General features: G+C 39.6%; 2 protein-coding genes across 7 annotated transcripts in view; one reads left to right on the top strand and one right to left on the bottom strand.

Moving 5' to 3' along the window:
• PDE7A (phosphodiesterase 7A) overlaps window positions 1-11,329 on the top strand; it is an 88,281-nt gene extending 76,952 nt beyond the window's left edge. For 3 of the 5 annotated variants that reach the window (XM_015598646.2, XM_006923998.3, XM_015598644.2), the window contains 4 exons: window positions 1,608-1,752; window positions 2,328-2,424; window positions 3,051-3,131; window positions 6,959-8,755. In XM_015598646.2, the coding sequence (XP_015454132.1) occupies window positions 1,608-1,752; window positions 2,328-2,424; window positions 3,051-3,131; window positions 6,959-7,167 (532 nt within the window). In that variant the 3' untranslated portion in view covers window positions 7,168-8,755. Of the gene's footprint in view, window positions 1-1,607; window positions 1,753-2,327; window positions 2,425-3,050; window positions 3,132-6,958; window positions 8,756-9,776 lie in introns of those variants that run through there. The other 2 variants (XR_003043668.1, XM_015598645.2) reach the window with 2 other exon arrangements.
• Window positions 11,330-14,644: 3,315 nt separating this feature from the next.
• Window positions 14,645-24,964, bottom strand: part of MTFR1 (mitochondrial fission regulator 1) — a 51,858-nt gene continuing 41,538 nt past the window's right edge. For both annotated transcript variants that reach the window (XM_006923997.3, XM_025041136.1), the window contains 4 exons: window positions 19,119-19,351; window positions 17,343-17,595; window positions 16,761-16,929; window positions 14,645-15,986 (listed from right to left, as the gene is read on the bottom strand). In XM_006923997.3, the coding sequence (XP_006924059.1) occupies window positions 15,918-15,986; window positions 16,761-16,929; window positions 17,343-17,595; window positions 19,119-19,351 (724 nt within the window). In that variant the 3' untranslated portion in view covers window positions 14,645-15,917. The remainder of the gene's footprint in view (window positions 15,987-16,760; window positions 16,930-17,342; window positions 17,596-19,118; window positions 19,352-24,964) is intronic.

Genomic DNA, 24,964 nt, shown 5'->3' with positions numbered 1-24,964 from the left:
AAAACTGATAAGTAAAAAGAATGCTTTGTATCCTCAGTAGCATAGTCCTGGAGTCACATCTGGAGCTATAGGAGACAGTAATGAATGGAAAGAACAGAAAATACTAATTTTTTAGAATAGATTAATAGTAAGGAGGCCATTTGAAAGCCTAATAAAAAGCATTAACGTAAGTGAGCTCAATGTGATGGTGGTTAACATAATGTTATGTCATTGGTCCGTAAACAAAAAGCCTTTAAAAATGAATGCCTCGATGAGAAAGGATGCGGCTAGTGGTTACAGACCATCTAATTCTAGAAAAAGGTGAGGCATAAAAATATGTTTGGGTATTAAAATTTAAGTTATTGTCATTGTTCTTTCCTTTTTCCCTTTCATGATTTAAAACAACTTTATTTAAAAACAAAACAAAACAAACAAACAAAAAAAACTTAAGTGTTTTATGTAATGACCATAAGAAAAAAGCTGGACTTTACTTTTCATTTTTTTAAATCTTTATTCATGGATACCATTTGGAGATATGACAATACTTCTGGTAAGTAAAATTGTTTCTTGCTGTAGTACAAATATAAAAATTGCTTAAACCCTACAGTGCTTGTATATATAAATTCTTTTCCTTAAAGTAGATTTAAAAGTTTGCTTCATTATTCACTTTTTATCATGTTTTGTACTTTATGATTGAACCTGTTGAATTCTCAGATTTAATACAAATAAAAACTGAAAATAAGGAACACTACACAATAGCATTCTTTCATGTTCTCTTTAGGGTTTGTTTTATTTAATATTTGATATTGTGAGCTGTTACTCTATTGACAGCTCTTTACTGATCATTATACAAAGATAATGTTTACTACGGCCCATTTAAACTAAAGGCAAATTTTTCCCTCCTGTTATTTGAGTTGAGACAGTTTTTTATATTTTATGTATTTGTTATTTGTATTAACATGTAACCTTTTCCCTTCCAGAAAATTTGGATGGACATGTAGATAACCGATTGATTCTTGAATATACATATACAATTTTATACAGCTATCAACTACCTATACAACTGTTCAGCTATACATATAATTGAATCTAAATTTTATTAAACCGTTTGGTGGAATTTCATCAGGATTTAATCAGGCATCTTAGTTAAAATGTCTACAGGAGAGAGTTGTTGAATGGGCTCTTCCTCTATTTGAACCAACCTTCTGCCTTACAGATCTCAGGCACCAAAAAAAACAAAACAAAAATGAAAGCTGTTTGCCCTCAGCACATCCCAGCAAAGGATTTTCTCCAACAATATACCAATCATATACATTTTAGGCAAATATATGTATAATATCTGTATTAGGCAAATAATTCCACCTTGGATGGCAAAATAAAGGCACTCTTTTTAGAATGTTTGCATATTGGTATTTTTCTACAAGCTCTCTTGGTTTTAGTTTTGACTATTTTGGTTTTTTTGATGCATTCTTTAAAGTTTCATTTTTGTAATAGGTTAAAGTTGAATGGCAATTAGAATATCTTAGGGCTCTATAAAACTTTGAGTATTAAGTTTAAGAAGGAAAATCAAGAAGTTAACTGTTTAATTGAAAGTCTTATATTTTCTCTCTATATTTTTCTAATTCCAGGCAACAAATGGAGACTCAGATAGGTGCTTTGATACTAGCCACCGACATCAGTCGCCAAAATGAATATCTGTCGTTGTTTAGGTCCCATTTGGATAGAGGTGACTTACACCTAGAAGATGCCAGACATAGGCATTTGGTCTTACAGGTAAAATGGGACTTGGAAGGATTTTATTTCTAGGGTAAATCAGGTGACTGTTAGAATGAAAATGAGATATTCTAGTGTAGCTTTCATCGTGGTTAAATCTTGAGAGAAAGCTATGGAGTTTCCTTCCGTTAGTAAAATATTTTCCAGAAGGAGAGCCTGCTCCCTAGGAAAGCACTATCGCTTTAATATTTTTCATGCTCAAGATCTCGGACAAAAACAACTTTTGCAAGTTTGGGGCGCCAGTCAGCTAATAGCATTTTGCTTTAATAAGTTCTCACGTTAAAAAACGAAAGAGAATTGGATGATTTATTTGTAGCTTTATGGTTAATCCAGTCCTTGCGCTTGGCTCTTCAGTATTATCAAGCACGTGTGATTAAGGTAGCAGCCTTTCAGCATTTCTGTAGAAATGATTGGTAGACCTAATAGTATCATAAACTTAATGTACAAAACAATTTTCCGTTGCACTGTGTTTTTTTTAGGTGTTCATTTGACCACTGTTAGAGTGTATTTAAACTTAGCACAGTTGAAATTTTACCTTTTTTTTCTTAAAACAGTTTTAACATTTTGCTTGCTAGATGGCTTTGAAATGCGCTGATATTTGTAACCCCTGTCGGACCTGGGAGCTAAGCAAGCAGTGGAGTGAAAAAGTGACAGAGGAATTCTTCCATCAAGGCGAGTACCGTGCTGGGTGACAACGCACTTATTCAGTTCATTTTTTCAGCATCGTATGGGTAAAATAAGGAGTTTAGCGGTAGATGTTTGATATTTTTGGTGACAATTTATAGTAGACGTACATATAACCAATAATATACAAATTGAACGTCTGTTTTGAAAGTTAACAGTTTTCTTTTGAACCATCAGATGTGGGTGCATGCATTCATGAATGGACCTCAGTCAGGCTGGAAACTGCTGAGCAGAAGGGTTTCTCTGGCCCCTGGGTGGGGCCAGACGCCAGGACGTGTGCGACATTGTCGTAATTTAAACAGGGACTGAGGGTCTTCACTTCACGCACCTTCCTTTTAGAAACCTAAGTTTTAAATTAAAACACTGACAGAGTTAGTGTTGAGGTGACACCTGGTGAAACTTTTCCCCCTCCACCATCGAATCTGGGGATCAGCTCGGCAGCCTTTTCTGTGTTTGAATAACTTAAAGGACTAATTTAAAAGTTGTCCTCTCATGAGGATTAAATGTGTTACGTTTTTCCTAAGGAATTTACAGGCTAGATGACTTTAATTATATATTTAACCAGTCGGTATGTTCTACTAATTAAGAACTCTTTTTTGTTTTTAAATTTCCAGGTGATATAGAAAAGAAGTACCGTTTGGGTGTGAGTCCACTGTGTGATCGTCAGACCGAGTCTGTTGCCAACATCCAGATTGGTAACTATACAAACTGAGATACAGGCTGGTCAGAAAAAGGCGACTGATTTTAATTTTGCCTGGAAGAGATACACGTTTGAAATATAAAATATTAAAATTATGCTCATTTCTATTTTTTTAAATAATTAAAAAGTTTTACCCTTGTTTTTCCTTTTTTGGCTCTTATAATTTACTCTCATTTGATCTTAGGTCATAAAAAGCATAATTTTTGCAGAGCAGGTAGCAGTAACTTTCTAAGACTGAAAGAATACATTATTTGCCCGTATGGAAGCTTCTTTTGCATAATTCTGGGACTGTCATTTCAAAATGAAGAAGGTGCCCCCTGAGCATGATTATGGCGTGAAGACCATGGTGCACAGTTGCTGGCTTTTCTCTCTTATCACTGCCTGTCGCGTGAGTCTGATCTCCCCGTCTCGCACAGGCCTCTTGTAACTGACCTCGAATGGTCCTTTCATTCTTACCCCCTTATTCACCTGCAGCACCTCGGGACCTTTCAGTGTCCCCCAAGTCCGCGAAGCTCCTTCACTCTCCGTCCTGCCAGTCCTTCCCATCTGCCTCAGACTCCCCATTTCTTGGCGATCCACCTCAAACGTCATGTCCTCCAGAAACCACCTCCAGTCTCTCCAGGCAGAATCAGTCAGTCCTCTTCCTGGCTCCCAGGGCACCAGACGTGCCTCTCCCGGTCAGGCCATCGCCTGGCCTTTGGCGGCGTAGCCCTAAGGCCTAGCACTGCACCTGGGAGCTGTTCGGAGCGGAGCGTGGCCGTAAGAGGAAGCGCAGTGGAGTGTGCCAAGGTTGAGGGCTGTGCAGCCCGCTGCAGCTGGCAGAGACGGGCTGGGCGAGTGGAAGGTCCGGGACTGTGGCAGGGGCGATTCAGAAAGGTATCGAGGACGAAGGTGTTTTGGTAGTTGGTGTTGAACTGCTGCGGGATTCTCGAACCGCGAGACGGGACACCAAGGCAGGAAGCAGCGTTTATTGATGCTGGCATTGGCTCAGCAGATTCTTCTCCAAAGCTGAGCCCCGATTGTAACATAACAGGCAGTTTTATACAGTCTTGTCATTCCTACACAGCTACAGAGATAAGAGCATTGATTGGTTGGCAAGCTGTGAAAAGCTGATGTGAGCCGCAGAGTCCTTGAGGTGGGGGAAAGGCAGTCAGGAATGACCTTGTTGGCGCAGGAAATGGCCAGGCAGGGTCAGGCTGCCACGGGACAGGGCCTTTGAGAATTAGGTTGAACGTAGTGAAATGCATACACAAACTTCAGAAAGAGGAAAGTTTCTAGAAATTTAGAAGATAGCACAGTACAGTGGCATAGCACTTTGAAAAGGGGCCTGTGCTGCTTCCATCGCAGTCGCCAGGGGCCCTCACATAGGAGTCAGTGGCCGTGACTGGCTGGACTGCAGAGGATGAGTGGGCGTGAGGACTGGGCTGAAAGTGAGGGGCGCCGACTGGCCAGGAGAGCGGGGGAGGCCAGTGGGACAAGCAAGAAATACAGCTGCTTTGAAATACAGATAATTCTCAAGTAGAATTATCTTCGAATGCAAAGGAACAAGTGAAATACAGGCGAAAGGGAACCGAAAGTAGTGAACGGGCAGGAAACTCACTCCAGCCACTTTAAATGTGCTTTTGGCTGAGAACATCACTCCCCAGATTAATGGGAGAACTTGCCAATGAAGTTTTAAAAAATGGAAATGTTTTAAAAGGGAAAGGGAACTAGATCCCTTAAACTGTCCATCTCAGATGGGTTTTTAGAGGGACAGGGATGAGGTAAGTGACAACAATAGTTGACATCACTGACTCCACACAGCCTTCCCAGGAGACAAGTATGGCTGTTCTCTTTTTCACTTTTCCCAGTTTATACAGTTAACAGGTGTTGGTTGGTCTTTCTGACATCAAATACTAGCTAACATGGGGCTTGGAAAGATTGTTTCTAGGGTAGATCGTGTGACTATTAGAATAAATACTACGCCAAGCAGTGATTACTTGGAGCCGGCATGGAGGTCAGTAAATAGAAGCCATGTTTGATTAATACAGTTCTCTTCTTCGACAGGAATACTAGTTTCGGTGAACAAGAATACCATGTAGTAGGTACAAGCAAGGCTTCTGAGAAGGCCTCCGGAGGGATGTGAGGATAAGATAGAGGCGTGTGGGCTAGTGCAGTTAAATGGGTCCACAGGTGGTTGAGCAGCTGATGGATAGAGCCCTACCCTTCGAGAGGGTGCAGTATGGTTGTGTCCATGGCCCCGGCCTGTTCATTTTTTACCAGGTACTTTAGACCTAAAAGAAATTTTACCTTATCATAGAGCCAGAAGTAACAGTTAATTTGTTGGCTGTTAGAGGCCCAGGATCCAAAAGCTCTCAAGTTAGAACAACAGGAGAATCAATTAGGATGAATCATGTAAAACCTATGGTAATGAGGTTCTTCATTTGGCTACAGAACTTCAGCTGCTCGTGCCTTAGCTGTGGCACCTGGCAAAGGCAGGGCTTTGGGTGGCTGGTCCAGCCTGATGGATTGGTATAAGGCGAAAAACTGCTGTGTTCCTCGACTGCCATGATGACATGTTTCCATTACCTCACCAGGACGGAGCCCCTTGGGGGCAGATCTCTTCCTGTGTTACTCACCGCTCTGTCCCTTAGCCACCCTAGGGTAGTGCGTGGCATAGAGTAGGGGCTCGGCCAACATGTGTGAAGGGAACAAAAATGAAAGGAAGCCTCGTTTCTGATATCATAACTACTTCAGATACTGTAATTCGTGCACTTAAAAAAACTCAACCATCAGACCATAGATGACTTTTTTTGAATAAAAGTAATGGATGCCGACTACTTTAATTTCAGTGAGATTTCTGTTGTTGTTGTTGGCTAAATGGAACTTGTGTTGTCTGTGGTCAGCGTGTCCTCTGCCGCAGAGAAAAAAAAGATTTTGGAGAAGCTGAAAATTTTAAAAACTGGTTTACACGAGCAGTGATAGAATTTGAATGTACATTTTCCCTGTCCTTAACAGATCAACGTGTAGGAAGATAATGTGATTTGTTTTTCCTAATACATATGATTTAATTGATAAGGTATTTTCTGAGAGGTTTCTTTCCCCCCAGTGTTAAGATACTCTGTGGCTTTAAATCCCGTACAGTGTTCACTTGAGTGCTGTATAACCTGAAGATGCAGACGGCCCTGCACTTACTCACGGTCCTTTTCTGACTGGGAATGAAGGGGGGTCAGTTATGCGAGTTGTTATAAAGTAGGACCCTGGCACACTTCTCATGTTCGCTTTAATGACGGTTTACACGAATCTCCGTTCTTTTTTGACTCAATTTTTGTCACAAGTTTTGACTTCATAAATTCTGAGTTGAATGGAATGGCCGATTGTAATCATGACCAGGTGTGAAGATTACATCCCTGAGGGTGTAAAACAGGGAACCACCCCTAGTTCCCTTCAGTTCAAGCCTTGTTCCCTCACCCTTGGAGGGCTCCCCTGTTAGCCTCCAGCTGTCTTATCGACCGGCCCCTCACACTGGTTGCTCCCTGCCATCCGCAGAGCCCGTGGGGCCCCTGTGTTTGCTTAAGGAAGGGGATGTGGTTTTGCAGCTGCGAAGCACCATCAGAAAAGGTTTGATAGGGTTGTTAGTTCACTTTTACTTAAAAAGTTCCACTGAGTTACATTAACAGATTCTTCAGAAATATTTAAGGTGACGACACATCCATATAGAATCTTTTGAAAAATAAGGTTTCAGTAATACTGAAATAGGACTTAAGGATAAACACTATATAGCTGTTTTAAAGATAAAGTTTGGAGCATATGCTGATAACCTTTCTCTCTCGTTTTCCCAAGGTTTTATGACTTACCTAGTGGAGCCCTTATTCACAGAATGGGCCCGGTTTTCCAACAGCAGGCTATCCCAGACAATGCTTGGACACGTGGGGCTGAATAAAGCCAGCTGGAAGGGACTGCAGAGAGAACAGGCCAGCAGTGAGGACACTGATGCTGCGTTTGAGGAGTTGAACTCACAGTTATTACCTCAGGAAAATCGGTTATCATAACCCCCTATCAGTGGGACAGACTGCCTCCCGGAGGTTTTTAGAAATGTGAAGTGGGGTCTTGAGGTGAGAGAACTTACTTTGACTGCCAAGGTTTCCAAGTGAATGATGCCAGCATTATTTATTTCCAAGATTTCCTCTGTTGGGTCAATGGAACCCACTTTTCAGTTGAAACCTGAACATATAGCAGCAATATATGCATTTGGCTTTCACACGAAGCCTCGAATGCCAGAGCCCAGCAGGGGGAACAAAGGACGTCCTGCCACGTGCCACGTGTTTCATAGAGCATTTCTTCGTGGAACCATGAAGCTCGAACTGAATCTTTGAGCAGAAATCTCTTGGAATTCAACCGGTCGGATGCAACATTGTGTGTCTGCACCTTCCACGAGGTTCTCTCCGAGAAAACGGAAATGTGAAAGGCCCAGCCTCTGCTGCGTCCGGCAAGACTCAGTGTTTACAAATCAGCTCTGAAGTACTGGTTCTGCATTTGCCTTGGAGCATAATCGTGAAGGAACCACTAAGAATTTTAAAGATCAAACTTTCCACTGCAGCTCTTCTCCCCTGGTTTGCCTTTTTTTCTTCTTTGGATGCCACCAGAGCCTCCCGTTTGCTGTAGTTTTATTTTTGCACTGGAAACTGTGCGTTTATCATAGAGTGCCGCCAAGCTTTCACTCCACTGCTGTTTGGCAATGCAATTTTTTTAACTATTTGTTTTTAATTCGGGGCGGGAGGGGAAGAACACCAGTGTCCTAGCTGTATTATGATTCTGCAGTGAAGACATTGCATGTTGTTTTCACTACTGTACACTTGACCTGCACATGCAAGAAAAGGTGGAATGTTTAAAACACCATACTCAGCTCAGGGTATTTGCCAATCTGAAATAAAGTGGGATGGGGAAGTGTGTCCTTCAGAGCAAGGTACTAAAGTCCCTTTCGCTGCCGTGAGTGAGAGGTATGTTGTGTGTGAATGGATGGACGCGTGTTTGCGTGCATGTCGTGCATGTATGACTGTGCATGTGTTCTATTTATCCATGTGGGAGAGGATTTGAGATGTAAACTTTATTTATTTTAGAATGTGACATAACGAGCAGCCACACTTGGGGGAGGGGAAGGTAGGACAGCTGTAACTGATCGCTCCAGTTGCCTTAAACTATGCACAAAGCTAAGTGACCAAACTTCTTGTTTTGATTTGGAAAAAAGTGCATTGTTTTCTTGTCCCTCCCTTTGATGAAACGTTACCCTCTGACGGGCCTTTTGATGTGAACAGATGTTTTCTAGGACAAAATCTAAGGACTAATTTTAAACTTAAAACATTCCACTTTTGTAATTTGTTTTAAATTGTTTTATGTATAGCAAGCACAACTGTAATCTAGTTTTAAGAGAAACTGGTGCTTTCTTTTAGTTCACTTGTATTTCCCTTGTTACTGTAAAAGACTGTTTATTAATTATGTTTACAGTTTGTTGCAACAGCCATTTTCTTGGAAGAAAGCTTGAGTGTAAAGCCGTTTGTAAAGGCTTTGCCAAACTCATTTTAATATGTGCCTGTTGCTGTTAACTTTTGATGAATAAAAACTTATCTTTTTACATTTTTATCTTTGATATTTACCTTATAGTTCAATCCTTTGGAAATCATAATGCTAAATTGCTAGGCAAAGACGTAGCTCCTCAGCTCCAGCATCCTCTCACAGGTGTTACTTAGGCAGAGCTGGGTGCAGGCGCGGGCCGATGGGGTGATGACTACTTGTACCTCCCGAGTGAGCGGGCCGAGGCCGACTCGTGCAGTTCGCTCGGTCCTGACTCATGCCCGGTAGAGGCCCGCTCGAGCCCAGGCCTCTTGACCCCACAGCCTTTTGTCCCACAGCTGGAAACTGCACCTTTGCACGTACTGAAATACTTACTTGTACTGGTCTTTTTAAAGTAATAAGAAATGGCACTTCATTTTTCTTGGTTGATACCACTATAAGAAAAGTACCACAGTGCCTCTTCTGTCTTTAGAAGGCAGACTTTAAAGTCAGACATTGTCATCATTTGCCTAGAAGAGTGACGGTCAGGAGAAACATAATGCGAGCCACATAAGTGGTTTTGTTTTCTAATAGCCACATTTAAAAAAGGAAAATGAAACGGAATTCATTTTAATACCATCTATTCCTATATATATGTTATTTCAATATGTAGTCATTATTAAAAAATTGAGATGTTTTACATTATTTTTTTTTGGTATAAAGTGTTTGAAATCTGATATGTATTTTCCACTTCTAGCATATCTCAATTCACACTAGCCACTTTTCTCAACTGTCCCGTGTCTGCGTGTGGCTTGTGGCTGCCACATTGGACGGTGTGGGTAGAGAAGTGTGCTGAGAACAGAGCTGAGTGTTACCTGGGGAAGGTCAACTGGCCACTTACCTGAGGTGGCATTACCTTGGCAAATTAGATGCTTCCATGGTCTGACTAAGATCTGTACAAGCTCACAGACCTAGTATGTCAGCACATGGAGAGTGGAACTATCTCGTAGCAAATTCACATTAGCCAAGCTCAACAGTAACTGATGTTTTTTAGTGTTAGTGTTTAAATCTACAGTGTGAAATATAACTATCAATCATTCTCTCCCTTTAGGCAGATCTTCTTGGGAAGCCAAATTATGATCACCCGGTTACTTGGTGAGCATGGATTCTGAGCATGAGAAGCAAGTTGTCTCATGCCTCCATCTCCCTGCAGATAGATACTCATGTTTATGGACCAGGGTACCGTCTTCCCTTGGATGATGCTAGAGATTCGCCGCCAGTAGCTGCTGCTTCACATCGGCTTCTCATTGGCGCTCCAAGTAGATGTGCCAGTACTGCAGCCTTGTCTCATCTGAGCCTGCCTGGGCTCCATCTCCCTGTGTATGATTGCTTGCTTCTCTTATCCATGATGTTTCTTATTGTTTGATATCAAGGGACTGTCTTATTTCCATTCTCAGGGGGGAGACGCCTCAGTGTTGCTCCCACTTCCTGCCTACACATACAATAAACTTATTGTTCTTTGTTACATATATGAAGGAATCACAGTCTATAGCTCTGTATTTTAAATGACCTATATTCCTTGAAATATTAATTTTAAAACATTAATTTTCTTTAAAAATTGAGTAGTTCAGTAATTTATATCACATTTAAAATAAGTAATATGGAAAAATTCACATGAATTTTTAAGATAAAACAGGAGACTTCGAAGAATTGTTGAGCATGTAGCAGCCCATTGGGGCTCGAGGCCCAACACTTAGTTGTGGGGGGCATCTTGTCTGCTTGGGGTAAAGGTCCTCAAAGAGAAAGTTTTGGCAAGCCTTAGCCTAGTGAAAAAAATTCTGGTTTCCGGTCAGTAGTTGAACTCTGTAAATGTGATGATTCATAATGATTCTCTGTATAAGTAAATATTTATAAAATAAGTAAATATTTTATGTCCTTTGCAAATCTGGGAAATATATTTGTACCTGACATACAGGCTAGAGGTGCTAGTAATTCTTCGAAGAGTCCTATGGGTCTCTTTTTCCAAAGTGATTTCTTGGCTCTTAAAACTTTCAATTTTCTTAAAACTTTAAAGCTTTCACCTCAGATGTTTACAATGTTTTCATGTGTACTTTTATAAATGTATAAATATTTTGTTTAAATGTCTTCCCAATCAGCATCTTCTGCTTGGGGAAATATACAATGACCGATAGCTACTCTGCAGTGATGCTTTTAAGGAAATGTGCACATTAATCACCATAGCATCAGCATCCATTGGAAGCGTAAGATCGTATAGATACATATGAGACTTGCTCTGAGCCAGTCCTTGCCAGCTAAGGATCTGCAGACAGCCTGTCTTGTGGAAGGCCCCCAAGGGTCCATGGTCTGTAGGTGGAATGACCAGACGTGAGGGTGAGCTGATGGGGGAGGGGCACACAGCAGGCCGCCTCCATCTTGTCCGTCATGCTCACAATAGGGCTGGTGCAAATTGGGCCGTCAGTAAATGTTTGTTGAACATGTAACTTGGTGTTTTAATTGTGTGTTTCCTTTTTAGCTATCAGTCTATCATTAAGAGAAACTATACTGAAACTAGTTTGTCTGTGCTGAAGTTATGTGGTAAGCAATATCCAAGTTCCGGTTGTGTGCAGAGCACTGCGCTGGATGTAATAAAGGTATTAAAAATTATGAAACGTGGTCTCTGTTCTCAACATGTTTGAGTGACAAAATGAAGTGTGAAAAGTATTTGTTCAATATGGCAGGTTTTCATATTGTGCAAAATGAATTCAAGGCGTCGAGGGGGTTTTAGAACGGATGTTTTAGTTCATTAATTCTCTTCCGTACTGTTTGCTGTTTCCAGTGCTTTCTGATGCGTTCATCTCATTTTTTGAGTTCTTCAGTTCCAGAATTTTTTTTTTGTAGTTTTAATCTCTTTGATAAAGTGCTCCTTCTGTTAATTTTATTCTTGAGCTCATTGCATTGCCTGAGTGTTCTTGCATGTAATTAATTGAGTTTGTTCATGACTGAGATTTTGAACTCGTATCATTTAGATGAGTCTGTCATGAATTTGAGTTCGGTTTCTGGAGAATTGTCATTTTCTTTGTTACCTTGGTTGTCCATTGTGCTTGATATGTTGTCTCTGTGCATGCGAAGTAGTGAGTTGGAGGTCTTTGTTTTCATAGCACCAGTAGATGGTGCTATAGCCAAGTTTTTGTTCTCTTTCACCTGTGCTACTTGCACCCTCCGCAGTGGGGGGCTGTCCCTGCTATGCGTGTCGCCTGGGTCTTGGGGCACCACCTGGTGGAGGACGGGGCAGGTGGGGGGAGCCGGCTTCGCGAACCCACCACGCTGTCACCTGGTTTCCTGGTTAGGAGCTGGATGTGCATCTCTGCTGCTGCTCCTGGGCCCTGCGCCGTCCCCAGGGAAGGGAGACAGATTGTGGGGAGCCAGTGCTGCATCCGCCCCCCTTACCCCGACTGGGCCACAGTGTAGGGGCTGCACTCTGACTCCTCCGCCCCTGCCTACCACGTCAACTGGGGCCGCGGCCTCACTGCAGCATCTGCGGTCCCTGCCCTTCCCATCTTGCCTCCCTGCGCCTCCCAATACGCCCACCTTCAGCTGCATCACCCCCGGATCTCGCAGAGGAAGCTTTGTTGGGTGACAGACGTCCCGCTAGTTGTTAATTGAAGATACAAAGGGGGTGTTCTCCACCATGATGCTGACTGTGTGAGATTCTCTGAGCATGAATTTTAAGTCTGTTGTTGAGCCATATCCTATAAAGAATCTGGAGGCCTCATGATAGATATCCAAGTTCCTTTATTTTAGCTAAAATTTATAAAAGTTACGTATATAAACTTTTGGAAGGAAAATATCTTCTTAAAGAGAGTCTAGCTGAACATTTGCAAGAAAACAGAACTGTTGAATTTCCATTTAAGAATCATCACAAGCTTGGGGGTCAGCCTTTTCTGTTATAGGGACTCATTCAGATTAACTTCAGGTTAACTGGGGCCTTTATCATGAAGATTCGTGTTCATGACGATGGTGACAAACCTTGTGAGGGCTGTGGGGAAAGAACCTGGGGTCTCAGCTTCTTGCTGCATTTGCTTATTCCGCCACCCCACCCCACCCCACCCCGGCCACTCCTGCTCCTCCTCTCCCCTCTGCCTCAGAAAGGCAGTGCATGTAACCTAGTGTTTTTAATAGCGCTGTCTTTACCGCTAGACAGACCTGGGTTGGGATCTTTTGTCATGTATTAGTTGTGGGTCCCTGGGCAAGTTACCTAATCTTGAGTGGCTTCCTAACCTGTAAAACGTCTGTTTCTTAAAAGTGAAATAATGTATTGACACGTATCAGTGTCAAATCTATCACCTAATTCGTTTCCTCATGATCTGTTTTGTCTAAACTGCTCAGGTTAGTTGTACCTATGACATCCTTACTTGATCTCCAGATTAAGAACTGCCCCCTCTCTCTCCAGGTTTCTAATGCATATTCCTGGGGTAGGGTCTGATTGGACCAGCTTATCGGTCACCAACCTTCCGCGCATTACTAGGTGCTCCGTCCTGCAGGAGGGAAGGCGGCGGGTCCGGAGCTGGGCCGTTTGCCTTATGAGTTGCGTTGAGGAGGATTTAGATAACCTGGTCCCCAAGGTACTTCTCTACCCTTGTTGCTAACCAGTATCACAGATGACTTCCTAACCACAGTCTAGTTCTCATCTTTTGTCCCTTTGGAAAAAAGCCTGACTGGCTAATGAACAGGAATGGCCACTGGGTAGCAGCAGACTTTTCACACCTCCAGTAAAAGTCCGGTTATGAAGAGTTTGGCCTTTCTCTGCAAGGGACTGCCCTGTAGTAGTCTGGCTGTTCGGGAGGCGCTGTTATCATTCACCTTCCTGGGAATGTCTACATGACCCTCACGTCCTTCTCTAATCTTATGGAAAGAGTTCTCTGTGACCTTTGGAAAAGGCTGGAGAATCTACCAGAGGAGGAAGGTTTGAGAAGCTCCAGCTGAGGAACATTAGGGCTTCTAGCCCCTATGAAGTGGATTAAGGACAGCCGTGTCAGAAGGAAACATGAACGATTCCTGGACTCTTACTTGGATATGCTGCCGCACTAATACCGGTACAGAACGAGCCTGCTTACAAAGTTTACAAAGGGTAGCTGAGAAGAATGTTGACTCTAGTTTGAGAAGGGGAATGGACTTGGGAGTGGCCAAATGCTCCTCAGAAATACTGTGACAACAGAAATGATGATACTCTGTCTTAAAGCCAAGTGTCTTGTTCTGCCTGACAATCCCATAGCTGACTTTACTGGGTTAACTCCTGAAAGTTTAAACTTTTATCTGCTGGCTTCTAACCAGGGGGTAGATTATCAGAAAGATAGTTTTTGTAAAGTATTTGTTTTTGGTAGCTGTCACCTGTGTGATATTCTTCACCACTTAGCCTTAACAGAAACTGTTAATGCAGCAAGAGGACAGAAGAGCCTGTGACTGGGGAGACAGCCAGAACTAAAGACTAAGCCCTGCCATGCAGCCCCAAGCCTGTGTAGGTGTCAGGGACCAACCACGTACCCTGGGAGAGACCAGTCTGCTAGAAACTACAGTGAGCTCGTGTAAAATAATGTAAGTAATAACTTACTAGCACTCTAGTGTTCATAGAATGTTCAAAGTCTGTATTCCATTTAATCCTCGACGATCTGAGCTGAGTGGTGTCCCCATTTTAAAAACAGGTATGACTTTGCCAGGATCACATCCACAGACCATGTGTAACTACAAGTCCAGTGCTGACTCACACTATGTACGCATAGTGTATCCCTGGACTAGTGAGAATCATAGCAGACAGAACATTATATCAATTATATTTAAGCCTCAGCTATACAAAAAATGCAGAGGTTAACTGTTTTTAAGATCTTTCGCTTCAGGGATGTGAGAACCAGAAACTGAGAAAAATGAAAAGCAAAGTATTCTTAAGCTACATGTGCAATATAAAAGAATCTACTTAAAGCAAACTTTTGACCATTAAACCTGTATGTTTATTTCAAATCAGTAATTAACTTCCTTATATTGGAGCACTCGCCAAAACTTAATACTGATACAAATATGAGTTTCTTTTATACCATATAAAAAACAATGAGAAACAATGTACATCAACAAAGCCACAGTTCAAATTTAAGATGAATGACCGAACCATGTAAATTAACTAATATTTGCTAATATCTAGAACATTGCACATATTTTCAATAACTTAAAAGTAAATGTCTATCTACTATTCCCATCTCCCAATCCCCATGCCAGGAAATACAACTTTTTAAACTAGATTTAAATAACAAATCTAGCTATTTATTCATGGTAGAGGATTGTGGCATTAACTATAGCTGAGTTTAACAAATATAGAAAAATCATGGATTTATCAAGTATTTAAAAATGATCACTTATAAAAATTCAAAGTCCTAGATAAGAAAGGCAGTTCTCCGCTCACTGATAACACCTAAGATGTTGCATAATGTAACTCGAGAATAGCATTCTGACCAGTGATGAATGGCTTGTAGGAAATTCACCGATTCAGTATTTCATTATAAAGCTACTACTTTGACCAATACTAAAAAATTTTTAAAACTTATTATCCCGATAATTTCCAGAAGTATCAACTTAGCAACAAGTCGTCTTTATGATGCCATTTATTAAAGTGAAAGATAAGGATACATTCTGGTTTTTACTTAAAAACAGATTTAATTCAATAATTTGTTTCCTCATTATTTGAAAACTACATTTTCTTCCTCAGAACTGGCAGCACCGAGGTGAAAGTGTGGCTTTCATGGTCGCTGACTTTCCTTTGTAAACTCCATTGCAAAGAAAATGAGAGAATCAAAAGTTCTGTTCAAGGTAAGATTTCACTCCAACAAACTGTGATGCCAGCTCTTCATCACTGAATAGTAAATGATCACAGAAAATGAACGATAACAGTACCCTGTTTTATATCCAAACATGCATCTAGAACACTTGTACAGGTAAACTAGTGTTATTAAAAACTCACATCTAGAACTGTCCCTTCTTCATTCTGATTGGAATCCTAATTGTCCTGACTACACATTAAAAACATGTATGTTCTGGAAAACTTCAGAACTGACCTCATAAAAGCACAAATTTTAGAATAATTAGATTTAAAAGGAGACTAATGAATACTAAATTCAAGTATTTACTAAATAGTGTTGATTTCTACTAGCCAAACAGCTCTAACAAACCAACCGCTGAACCAGGATAGTCCTTCTTGGCTCCTTGTCTCTTAGGAACTTGAAACATTTTCAATTAAAGCTTTCATTTTTCCTGTAGACTTCAACATGTGTGGCCCAAACTAGAAAAGAAACAAAAAGTATAAAGGTAATGATTCATATAATAATGATGATGTGCCCCTCTACAATCGTGGATCAAAAGACTGGCATGTTCTATATGAAAAACCGAGGCGCCAGATAATATGAAAACTTTATAAGTGACAGGTTATTATAAACATGACAGACACATCACCAGAATGAAAGGCAAAGAAGTAACCAAATTATTTCCTAAAGAACTACAATCATTAGCAAGACCCTAGCCTAGTCCACTTTTACTCCTCTGAGTAAAAGAACCCCAAAGCTTTTTTAATGTCTAAAAAGTTTCAAAGAAGCTAAAAATTTCTAAAATATCTGCCTCTGAATTACGTATCTCCCATGACAGTAACCTGAATAGAAAGAATGTGTAAATTAAGGATAAGAGCTTCCAGGAAATCAGCTCGGTCTCCACCTAAACCTGGCCCACACCCTGCGAGACCCAAGTGAAATTTCACCCTCTTCCGAAGACTTTCACAGGGTGCCCCTAAGAGAAAAGTGATCGTTCCTTTAATTTCTGTGTCACAACCTATAAATCTGACTTTATTATGCTTAAATATAAAACACAGCATGGAAAATTTACCATTGCAGATATTAAGTAGTAAAACCAGGATTAACTTTTGCTTTCTCCTTTATTCTCTTCTGTAGAACATCCTTTTGAATCTGGCAGCGGATACAGCTGACAGATCTTGTAAAACGTAGGTGCTCAGCAATGGCATGAAGTGCTACATGGTCCTGGGAGAGAGCTCTGCTCTAATACTCACCAACACTGTTTCTGAGGCGGCCTCTGATGCAGACTTTGGAATTCCTTTTTCAGCTTCACCCTGGCTATCACTTCGATACCGGTAAGCAAACTTCTTTTTCAGAGCCTCTGCTATGAGGGCAGCAGGGTCAGTAGCATCCACTGGTTTGGGCTTTATAGCTTGTTCTGACCTTAGAGAAGTGAACAGAAACCAAGGACAGTTCAGTGTGCTGACAGCACTTCCCTAGCATCACAGATATCAACATAAACTGATAAACACTGATGGCAGCAAGATGGAAACCCCAGATTGAAGGCTCAGTAAGAGCAATGATTTCACCCTTTTTCAGGCAATTACGGTTCCATTCTCCACAAGGCTAGTGACCACCACCCTAGCTTTACTGAATGACTGACAAGGAAGACTTCAAAAAGTGACCTGGAGCTGTTTATTTTGCCAATCTCTTAATTAACTATGTATAGGAGCCACTAGAGCCCATCTTTTTAAAATTAAAAACTTAGAATTAAAATAAAGTTCTCAAGAAGCCCAGTACTTTGTTTTACGACATTAAAAAATGAGGGACGTGAGAAAAGGTAAACGCATCCTCACCTTTTTACTGACCGAAGTTTTACACTGTTCATGTCTTTAAGGATCTCCAGCATATTTGGCATATCGGGGTTCTTTGGGCTATGCTTATCCAAAGTCTTTCCAGCATGGGTTTTTTTCTCTCTCCGCTCTCTGATCAGGTCGATAGCAGATGTGCTTTGGTGGACCGCTGGTGGAAGGGGTGGGGGCGGAGGGGGCGGAGGTGGAGGGACAGAGGGTGGTCCTGTGGTAACAGGTGTGGTAGGATCTAAATCACCTACAGAAATAAGGAAAAAATCATCTTTAATCCTGGTGGTAATAGGCAAATAAATTTAATTATGTTAAAGACTTTTATATGCCTGAAAACCTTATCCTTAAAAAGAATCTCAGTTATGTAAGCAGAAAGGAAGTTTCAGTTACTTGGTTAGGATCTAAATGCCTCAATCTCAGTTCACTGTATCATTTAATCCTAAACACTCCAGATGGAAAAGTTCCATTTAACTTAACAGGAGTGTTTTTGTGATATCAAATGTTCAAGTCTGACTGTGGCGCAGTTTGTAACTACTTTTAAATGAAATGTATAGCAGTCTGTTGCATAAATACCTACATTATATACAGTTTGATAATTTAGTACTATAATTTTTAAAAAAACTATGATAAATTTGTGGTTCATTTAAAGTATATTTACATAAAATACTTCCTAAACATTAAAAGCCTGCATTTACTAGAATGTGTCTGAAAGAAAAAAAAAGTGGAAATTAAAGAGTTAAAGCAGTTATATGGACCTTAAAATTCATCTTTCTGCATAATTGGAAGTTAGAGTTTTTTAATTGGGTAAACTATATTGATTCGGGAGAACTCGATGCAAAAGTTTTTACTCAGGGATTTAGATTTTAAACAGAACACCTACCATAAATCCCCAAATTATCACACTATTTACAGCACTTTTCCTAGTCTGCCAGGAGAGAAAGAGAAATGCGATTTAAAGTTAAAAGGGCAAGGACTTTTGGTTTTTAAAGTTACACGCAAATTTCATTTAAGTAACACCAATTACCCAAGCATTTGGTGCCGAGTGCATTCGCCCTGTCTACCTTGGCCGGTGAGGTTTCCTTGTTGGGTTACGTTAAATTCCAGGAGCACAAGCTAAGTGGCTGAGAGTAATTTAGACAGAGTTGGCTAACACTGAGTCTAGCCCGGCCTCAAGAACAACACTAGGAAAAACAACTACTAGGATTTCAAGGCTATGGTTTCTTCTCCAAAGTGACAGTGCCACACAAAAGCAACAGTATTAGACCAGGAGTCAGAGGACCTGAATTGTTTCTACTCTGAGCAAGAGAAATGACTAATAAGCAGCCAGTATGTGCTAAATCTATTTTATGCCATTTCCTCCCACAATAATTCCATAACAAAGGTTATCCCCATTTTAGAGCAGGAGAGGGAGGTAGAAAGGACTTGTAGGTTAGGAAGCAGCACTCAGCCCTGCCCAGGCAGTTGTGAGATGACCTCATGTCTGATATTGGTGCCATTATCACAGACAACTAAGCTTCCCATAGTGTTTACCTGAGTAGCAATTCAACTGCAGGAATTTCAGTGTTCTCCAAATATATTCCCACTCTGATTGCATCGATTGTTCAAAACAAACCACTTAAACTTAACTAGTCCTGGACTATGCAAAGAGGACTAACCCTTGGTTTTCTAACAACCCCAATGGTTCTTCTTACTTGCTAATAAATTTTAAAATTAGTGACATTGTTCTGATTTCCAGTTTGCTTGGTTAAAACAAATGTAGGACTTACAGACCTGCAGTGAGATTGTGCTGCTCTTGCAGGGTCACAATTTTGGCAATCTGAGCTCTCAGAGCAGCAAGTTCATTTTCAAGAGCACAGATCTTCTGCAGTGCTTCCTCATTCGCCAGTGGTGTCTTCAGTTGAGGCTTTTCTGGAGATAGGTTTGGTAAGGAAAACTGCCTGCTTGGGGGCTTCTCAAAGAAAGGAAGTTCATCCTGAAGGGGCTGCCTTAAGCAGACCTCTGTCCTGCAAGGAAGAGAGATGGCTGGCTGTCACAGGCTTTGTAAAAAAAAAAATATGAAAAATTATCAATTAATCAGAAAGTATCAGAACATAACATCTGAGAACCACTTTGCAGCCTGAATTTACATAAATCCCCTCCCATGAGTTTCAAAACAACAGAGCACTTGTCAACCTAACACAGACATAGGCCTGGGCTTCTGGTCGCCATCATTCTCTAGCTAATAATATGCACAAGCCAACACTACCAAAGGGGTGTCACAGATCGCAGCAATGTTTTTGCTAATTCTGTTTTGTTTTGAACTCTTTTTAATGCTCTTAAAAATGGTTAATTATTAGTTATATTAGACAACAAAATTAAATCAGTAATGCCTTAGCCCTTCCCCGCCAGGGTCTTGGCTTCTTCATGTCAATGAATAGACTACATCGGTCTACAAGACATATTGTAACAATACGGGCCAAATACAGAATCAGAAAAGGAGAAAAAAAGAATCATTATAATTGAACCCATATAATAACTACATGGTAACTAAGTAATCAGTTAAGGTGTAAAATTTTCTAATGTGCATTACCCCATAGCTCCAAATGGAAGTCTTTGGAGTTAATAAAATTCAGATTTCTTTTAAACTGTCAATTTGTATTTTCTACAATGAGGTTTTCCTGGCCTCTAAGCCATTTTTCCTTCCAATTTATTGAAGTACAGTTGACAAAATACTGTACATATTTAAGGTGGTTTGATATATACATTTTGAAATCAGAAAATTAACATCTCCCAGCTTCCTTCAGTTTCATGTGGTCGTGTGACTAATTGTCAGGCTAACAAGATGCAGGCAGAATGTTGCAAGCCATCTAGGAAGACTTAGTTTAAAGGGAGATGACTCTACGAAAATATCCTCTCATCTGTAGTCCCCACCCTTCTCTGACAGCCCAGTGATGACTGGAGTTTGAGAGTCACAGGGGACCAGAAGCTAACCTTGACATGGTAGCTGAGGATGGTAGAGTCTGGCTGGGTCCCTGAGGACACTGAAGCCACTGTCAGCTCCAGACTATCCACTTTGGATGTTTTTGAGAGAAAAACTCCCATCCTGTTTGAAGTCACCATTATTTTGGGCTTCTCTGTTACATGTAGTCCAACTTAATCTTGGTATATGACACTAACATTAAATTCCATTTTAGTTTTCTTTATCTGGGTGTTAGTATTTTATTTCTGCTTGAGAGCTGTGATAATTTGAATGGGAGAATTCTTGGACTCTTAGCTTTTGGTTTTATGCACTGAATTCTGGTGTTTTTCTTCATATCTAATTTTGTTTACACCCTGTTAATTGAACTACCATACACAGAAGTTCTTGTAAGTTTTTAACCTGTAACATTATCAAACAAAAATATGTTCTAGTTCTTACTCAGAAACCAACTTTAACATGTGGGATAGGGAAATGTGTTGGGCTTGCAAAGCTTTAACTGCCACTTCCTTATCCCCACAAGGGGAAGGAACAGGTGGTGAAATGTCTTAAAAAGTACATGAAGATTAAACAAAGGTAAAAACATCTATAAGGAACAGTACCAATGCTTTGATTAAATATATTATGTTCTTTGAAAGTTTCTTTTACATAAATCAGAACATAGCGATTAGATGCATGTGCTCTAATCAACCTGCAATAAAGAAAGTAATTTTAAGATATTAAAATCTTGAAAAAAATCACAGTGGCTCTTTGTTGATGCAACAGGCTAAATTCTGATTTCTATCTACCTTTCACAGGTAGGTCAAATTTTGTTAAACAGCTCTATGCAATATTCATGAAGTTATATTACAAGTAGACAGAAATCATTCTATTTATGAAGTTTTGGGATACTTAATTATATCAGTATGTCAAATATTCTTATTTAATGCTTCTTCAACTATATTCTTGGTAACTTGATTTTTAACAAAATACGATTTTTTAAAAGTTATTTCTTGAAAGAACTAGGGGAACTGCGGGTAGGTAGGATAGTGGTAGTGATAGAATTCTATTCTCATGAACAATCTGGGTAAAATACAGAAATCTCAAATAAATGTAGAATTAAAGTATCAACTTGTTCAAAAGAATAGTGGAAGAAAACAGAAGAGCAGTAAACTGAATTTAGAAGAAGAGAGCACTCAGAAGCAGTATTCTCAGGACAGAGGATGGACATGGCTGCCACCCACGGGCATCCGGTGATGGACAGAACTGTGCAGACAGGAGAGAAACAAAGAACCAGAGGATAAAGATTGATTTCTACTCCCACCATCTTCCACTTCACATACCCAAAGAACGAATATATTCACACCTGGGGGTGGAAGTGAGGGTGATGGTTTGTTTTCATATTATGTATGAGTGTAGCCATGTCATGAAGTCTGTATTATATAATAGCAAATAAAGTAAAATTTTGGATACTAAAATCTTTAGTGCTACTGAACAAAAATTATTATAATACTGTTTATATTCAAGACTTGAGAGTCATTTTAGTAGAGAGCGTTTCCCTACCTAAAATTCTTAGATATCACAGGAACCAAAAGCATTAAATGCTTTGCTTGTTTGTTTTTAAATGTTATCATTCAAGTAATATAATCTTCAAACCCCACAAATATTTTCTCTAACAAGACAATTTAGATTAAGATAGCAACTGTAAGGCATGTTTGAACAGCTTAGTTTCTTTAAACTATAAACCAAAATAAATTGTAACAAAAAATTCATGAATCTTGAACAGCAACTACAATGTTTAAAAACAAACAAACAAAACAACCTAAGCTGCTACATCTCCCTGTAACTTCTACAGGTGAATCTCATCCTTTTGTTTTTCCATCTACTGAAAATTAAGGACAAAGCACTCACTAATATTGAATACCTGTATGCCTGGGTAAGAGAAAAAAAGCTTAGGGCCTTTAGCAAAATAATTTAAGCAACAGTGTCAGATCACCTGTACTTTATGTTTATACTATTTTTATAATTTTGATTATGTAGATTCTGCATTTCTCTATGTGAAATACTACTGATGGTTACAAGTTCAAACAAAGTAATTATAGGAAACGTGTAAGTTTAAATGTGGCTTTTTAGAAGCTGAAAAAGGAAAGTAATCCTTAAATGATCATGTCTTCTCAAAGAGACATCTACAGGAGATCGAGAACCAAAAACGGAAATAAGAATTGCTCTGTAATAGTCTTCCTTGTGTAAGGAAAAAGTTTAGATTTTATGAAAATTCTCACATGCTCCTTGCTTTAAAAATACACACCACTCTCTTTCCCCACAGACATCTGTTTTCTAAAACAGTCAACAAATAATTCATTCTCAGAACCAATCTGTTTTCCCATTCTTCAGAATAGAGGGCTATTAAGAACTAGAATATAGAGGCAGAATTAATCCAAATTAAGAAATGCTCTTCAGATTTTGTGTATAATTCAGAGAAATTTTAAACAAAAACAAATATATATATTAAAAAAAATCAAGTATGGATGCCCCCAAAGCAGAAGACAAACAGCCAAATGGCTCCAGAGTGCCTTATGGCAGAAGGGTAGAGAATTACTTAGAAAGGTATAAAAATACACCACATTGTCAATAGGATAACAGTTAGTTGCTTGAAAACATGAAGTTGGTAGAGAGTTAACTAATAATCTTCAAAGTGAGCAAGTAGCTGGATGAAGACAACTGGACTGGAAAAATTATTTTGACTGAAGGAAGTAATTCATTAAAAGATAGTGAGTTGGCAGGGCTTTTGTGAGGCTACAGACCTAGACAACTAGTGGGATTGATCGCATTAGCTGTTCTAGGCTCTGTTCAACTTCAGTCTCGTATTTTAAAAGCCAGATCTTCCTAAAAATGATACTTAATAGAAATGACATTTCTCCCTTGAATGCAGTATTTTATTGACATATGTTATCAGTTAATGGCAAGTGTCAAATAATTAAGATTAAAATAGGAACAAATAACACCTGCTGTTTGCTGTGAGGAACAAACTCTCGGCTCTGATCCACTGAGTCTCCTGGTCTACACTCACACCTATAAAGCAGTGGCAAGCCAGCCTGCTTGCTTGCCTGCTGAGTCATTTCCTTTGGAGTATAGTTACTCTGTCATGCTCTATGAGGTTGGGGTTCTTCCCCAACACTCCTTAAAAAATAGTACTTTCCATTTTACACTTAATATTTAAACCTGAAAAATTAAAAGTTGGACATTTTTAGTCAAAGCCCTCGGTCTCACTTTAGTCACTATCTTTATATTACAGATTTTTGTAAATATCCTCATTTTAGCAATTAAATTACAAACATTCTGGTGCAAGAAAAAGGGATACCTGAAATACTTCAATCCTATGAGCCTATAAGCTTTTATTTAATAGACTCAGATATGTATATGGCACTAAGAATTAAGAACTAGATGCAATTAGAAATTAGTATATTAATATAGAATGACCAAACCAGAGTTCAACTTGAAATATTTCAATATTCCGTAAGTAATGTGCTTCTAATCCAAATTACTCGAATACATGATGACAATGTCTGTGTTGTCTACTAGAAGCCAGAGATTACAGTCTTTAATTTCATCACAGTTCCTTCATGCAAGTATCATGCTGTGTATATACCCAAAGACGACATTCTCCTTAGGCTTCCTTTATGAAAGAGAATCTTCAAGATTATCAGTTATACTGATTATTTCAAAGAATCTCAATGCTCCTTATAAGAATGAGATTTCTTCCCAATTCTGAGGCCATTCTGTTAATTCAAAGGGAAATGAAAATGTGTATAGAAAAGAAATGAGGCCTTACTGTGCATGCCATTTTGCTAAGAGTTTTTCATGTTATCTTTAAAAATTCTCCATTTAAAAATTCTCCATTCAAGGTAGGTATTACTACTTCCACATTAGAGATGAAAAAAGTTCAGGGCATTTGAGAAAATCATTTGAACAATTAACCAATTATGAGGGACTCATATGTATGCTATTTTTCCAGAAACATAATACTGTGACATTAATATCGAAGTGACAGATAAAAGACTCAAACTGCCTGGTAAGAGTACTATTCTGTAATTGTCAAAGTACAATTCCATCAACTTATCCTTGCTTCCACTTTGTCCCACTGTTTAAAATATTATGGTAACCTTGCTACCTCTTCAAACTGTACAATGTACTGTTTTTCTGGTATGTGAAACTGATAAAGTAGAGCTTCCTCAAAGCTCCCTCCCATGGAATACGGTGAGACTTATATATCATCCTATTTACTGGGTACCAGGAAAAATAAACATGGAGAATACCCTTCCCAGCCAACTAACTAGGTTTATGTACACTTACATTTTGTCACAATCAATGCAAAAGCGATATGACACCACACTTGTAAAAGTCTGCCCAATTTTTTCTAGTCGCCTGGGCCACCAATGTCCCTAACTTTGGAACTCTGGGGGCACTTCACTACCTGTCAACACCCTCCTCTAGAGCATCACTCATTTCCAAATGGGTCTCCTCTGTTTCCTTCTTTTCATGTCCAGATTATCTTTGCCTAGTGTACTTCTAGGCACTTTTTCAAAGACCCTTTAACCAATTATTTTCAACATCACAGATACAATTCGGAGCCATTATGCCAACTCAATTATTCTGTAATCACAATCCCCATAATGAATAC

Source organism: Pteropus alecto, unplaced genomic scaffold, assembly GCF_000325575.1.
Source record: "Pteropus alecto unplaced genomic scaffold, ASM32557v1 scaffold87, whole genome shotgun sequence".
NCBI classification, from domain to species: Eukaryota; Metazoa; Chordata; class Mammalia; order Chiroptera; family Pteropodidae; genus Pteropus; species Pteropus alecto.
This window is presented reverse-complemented; position numbering and strand designations above follow the sequence as displayed.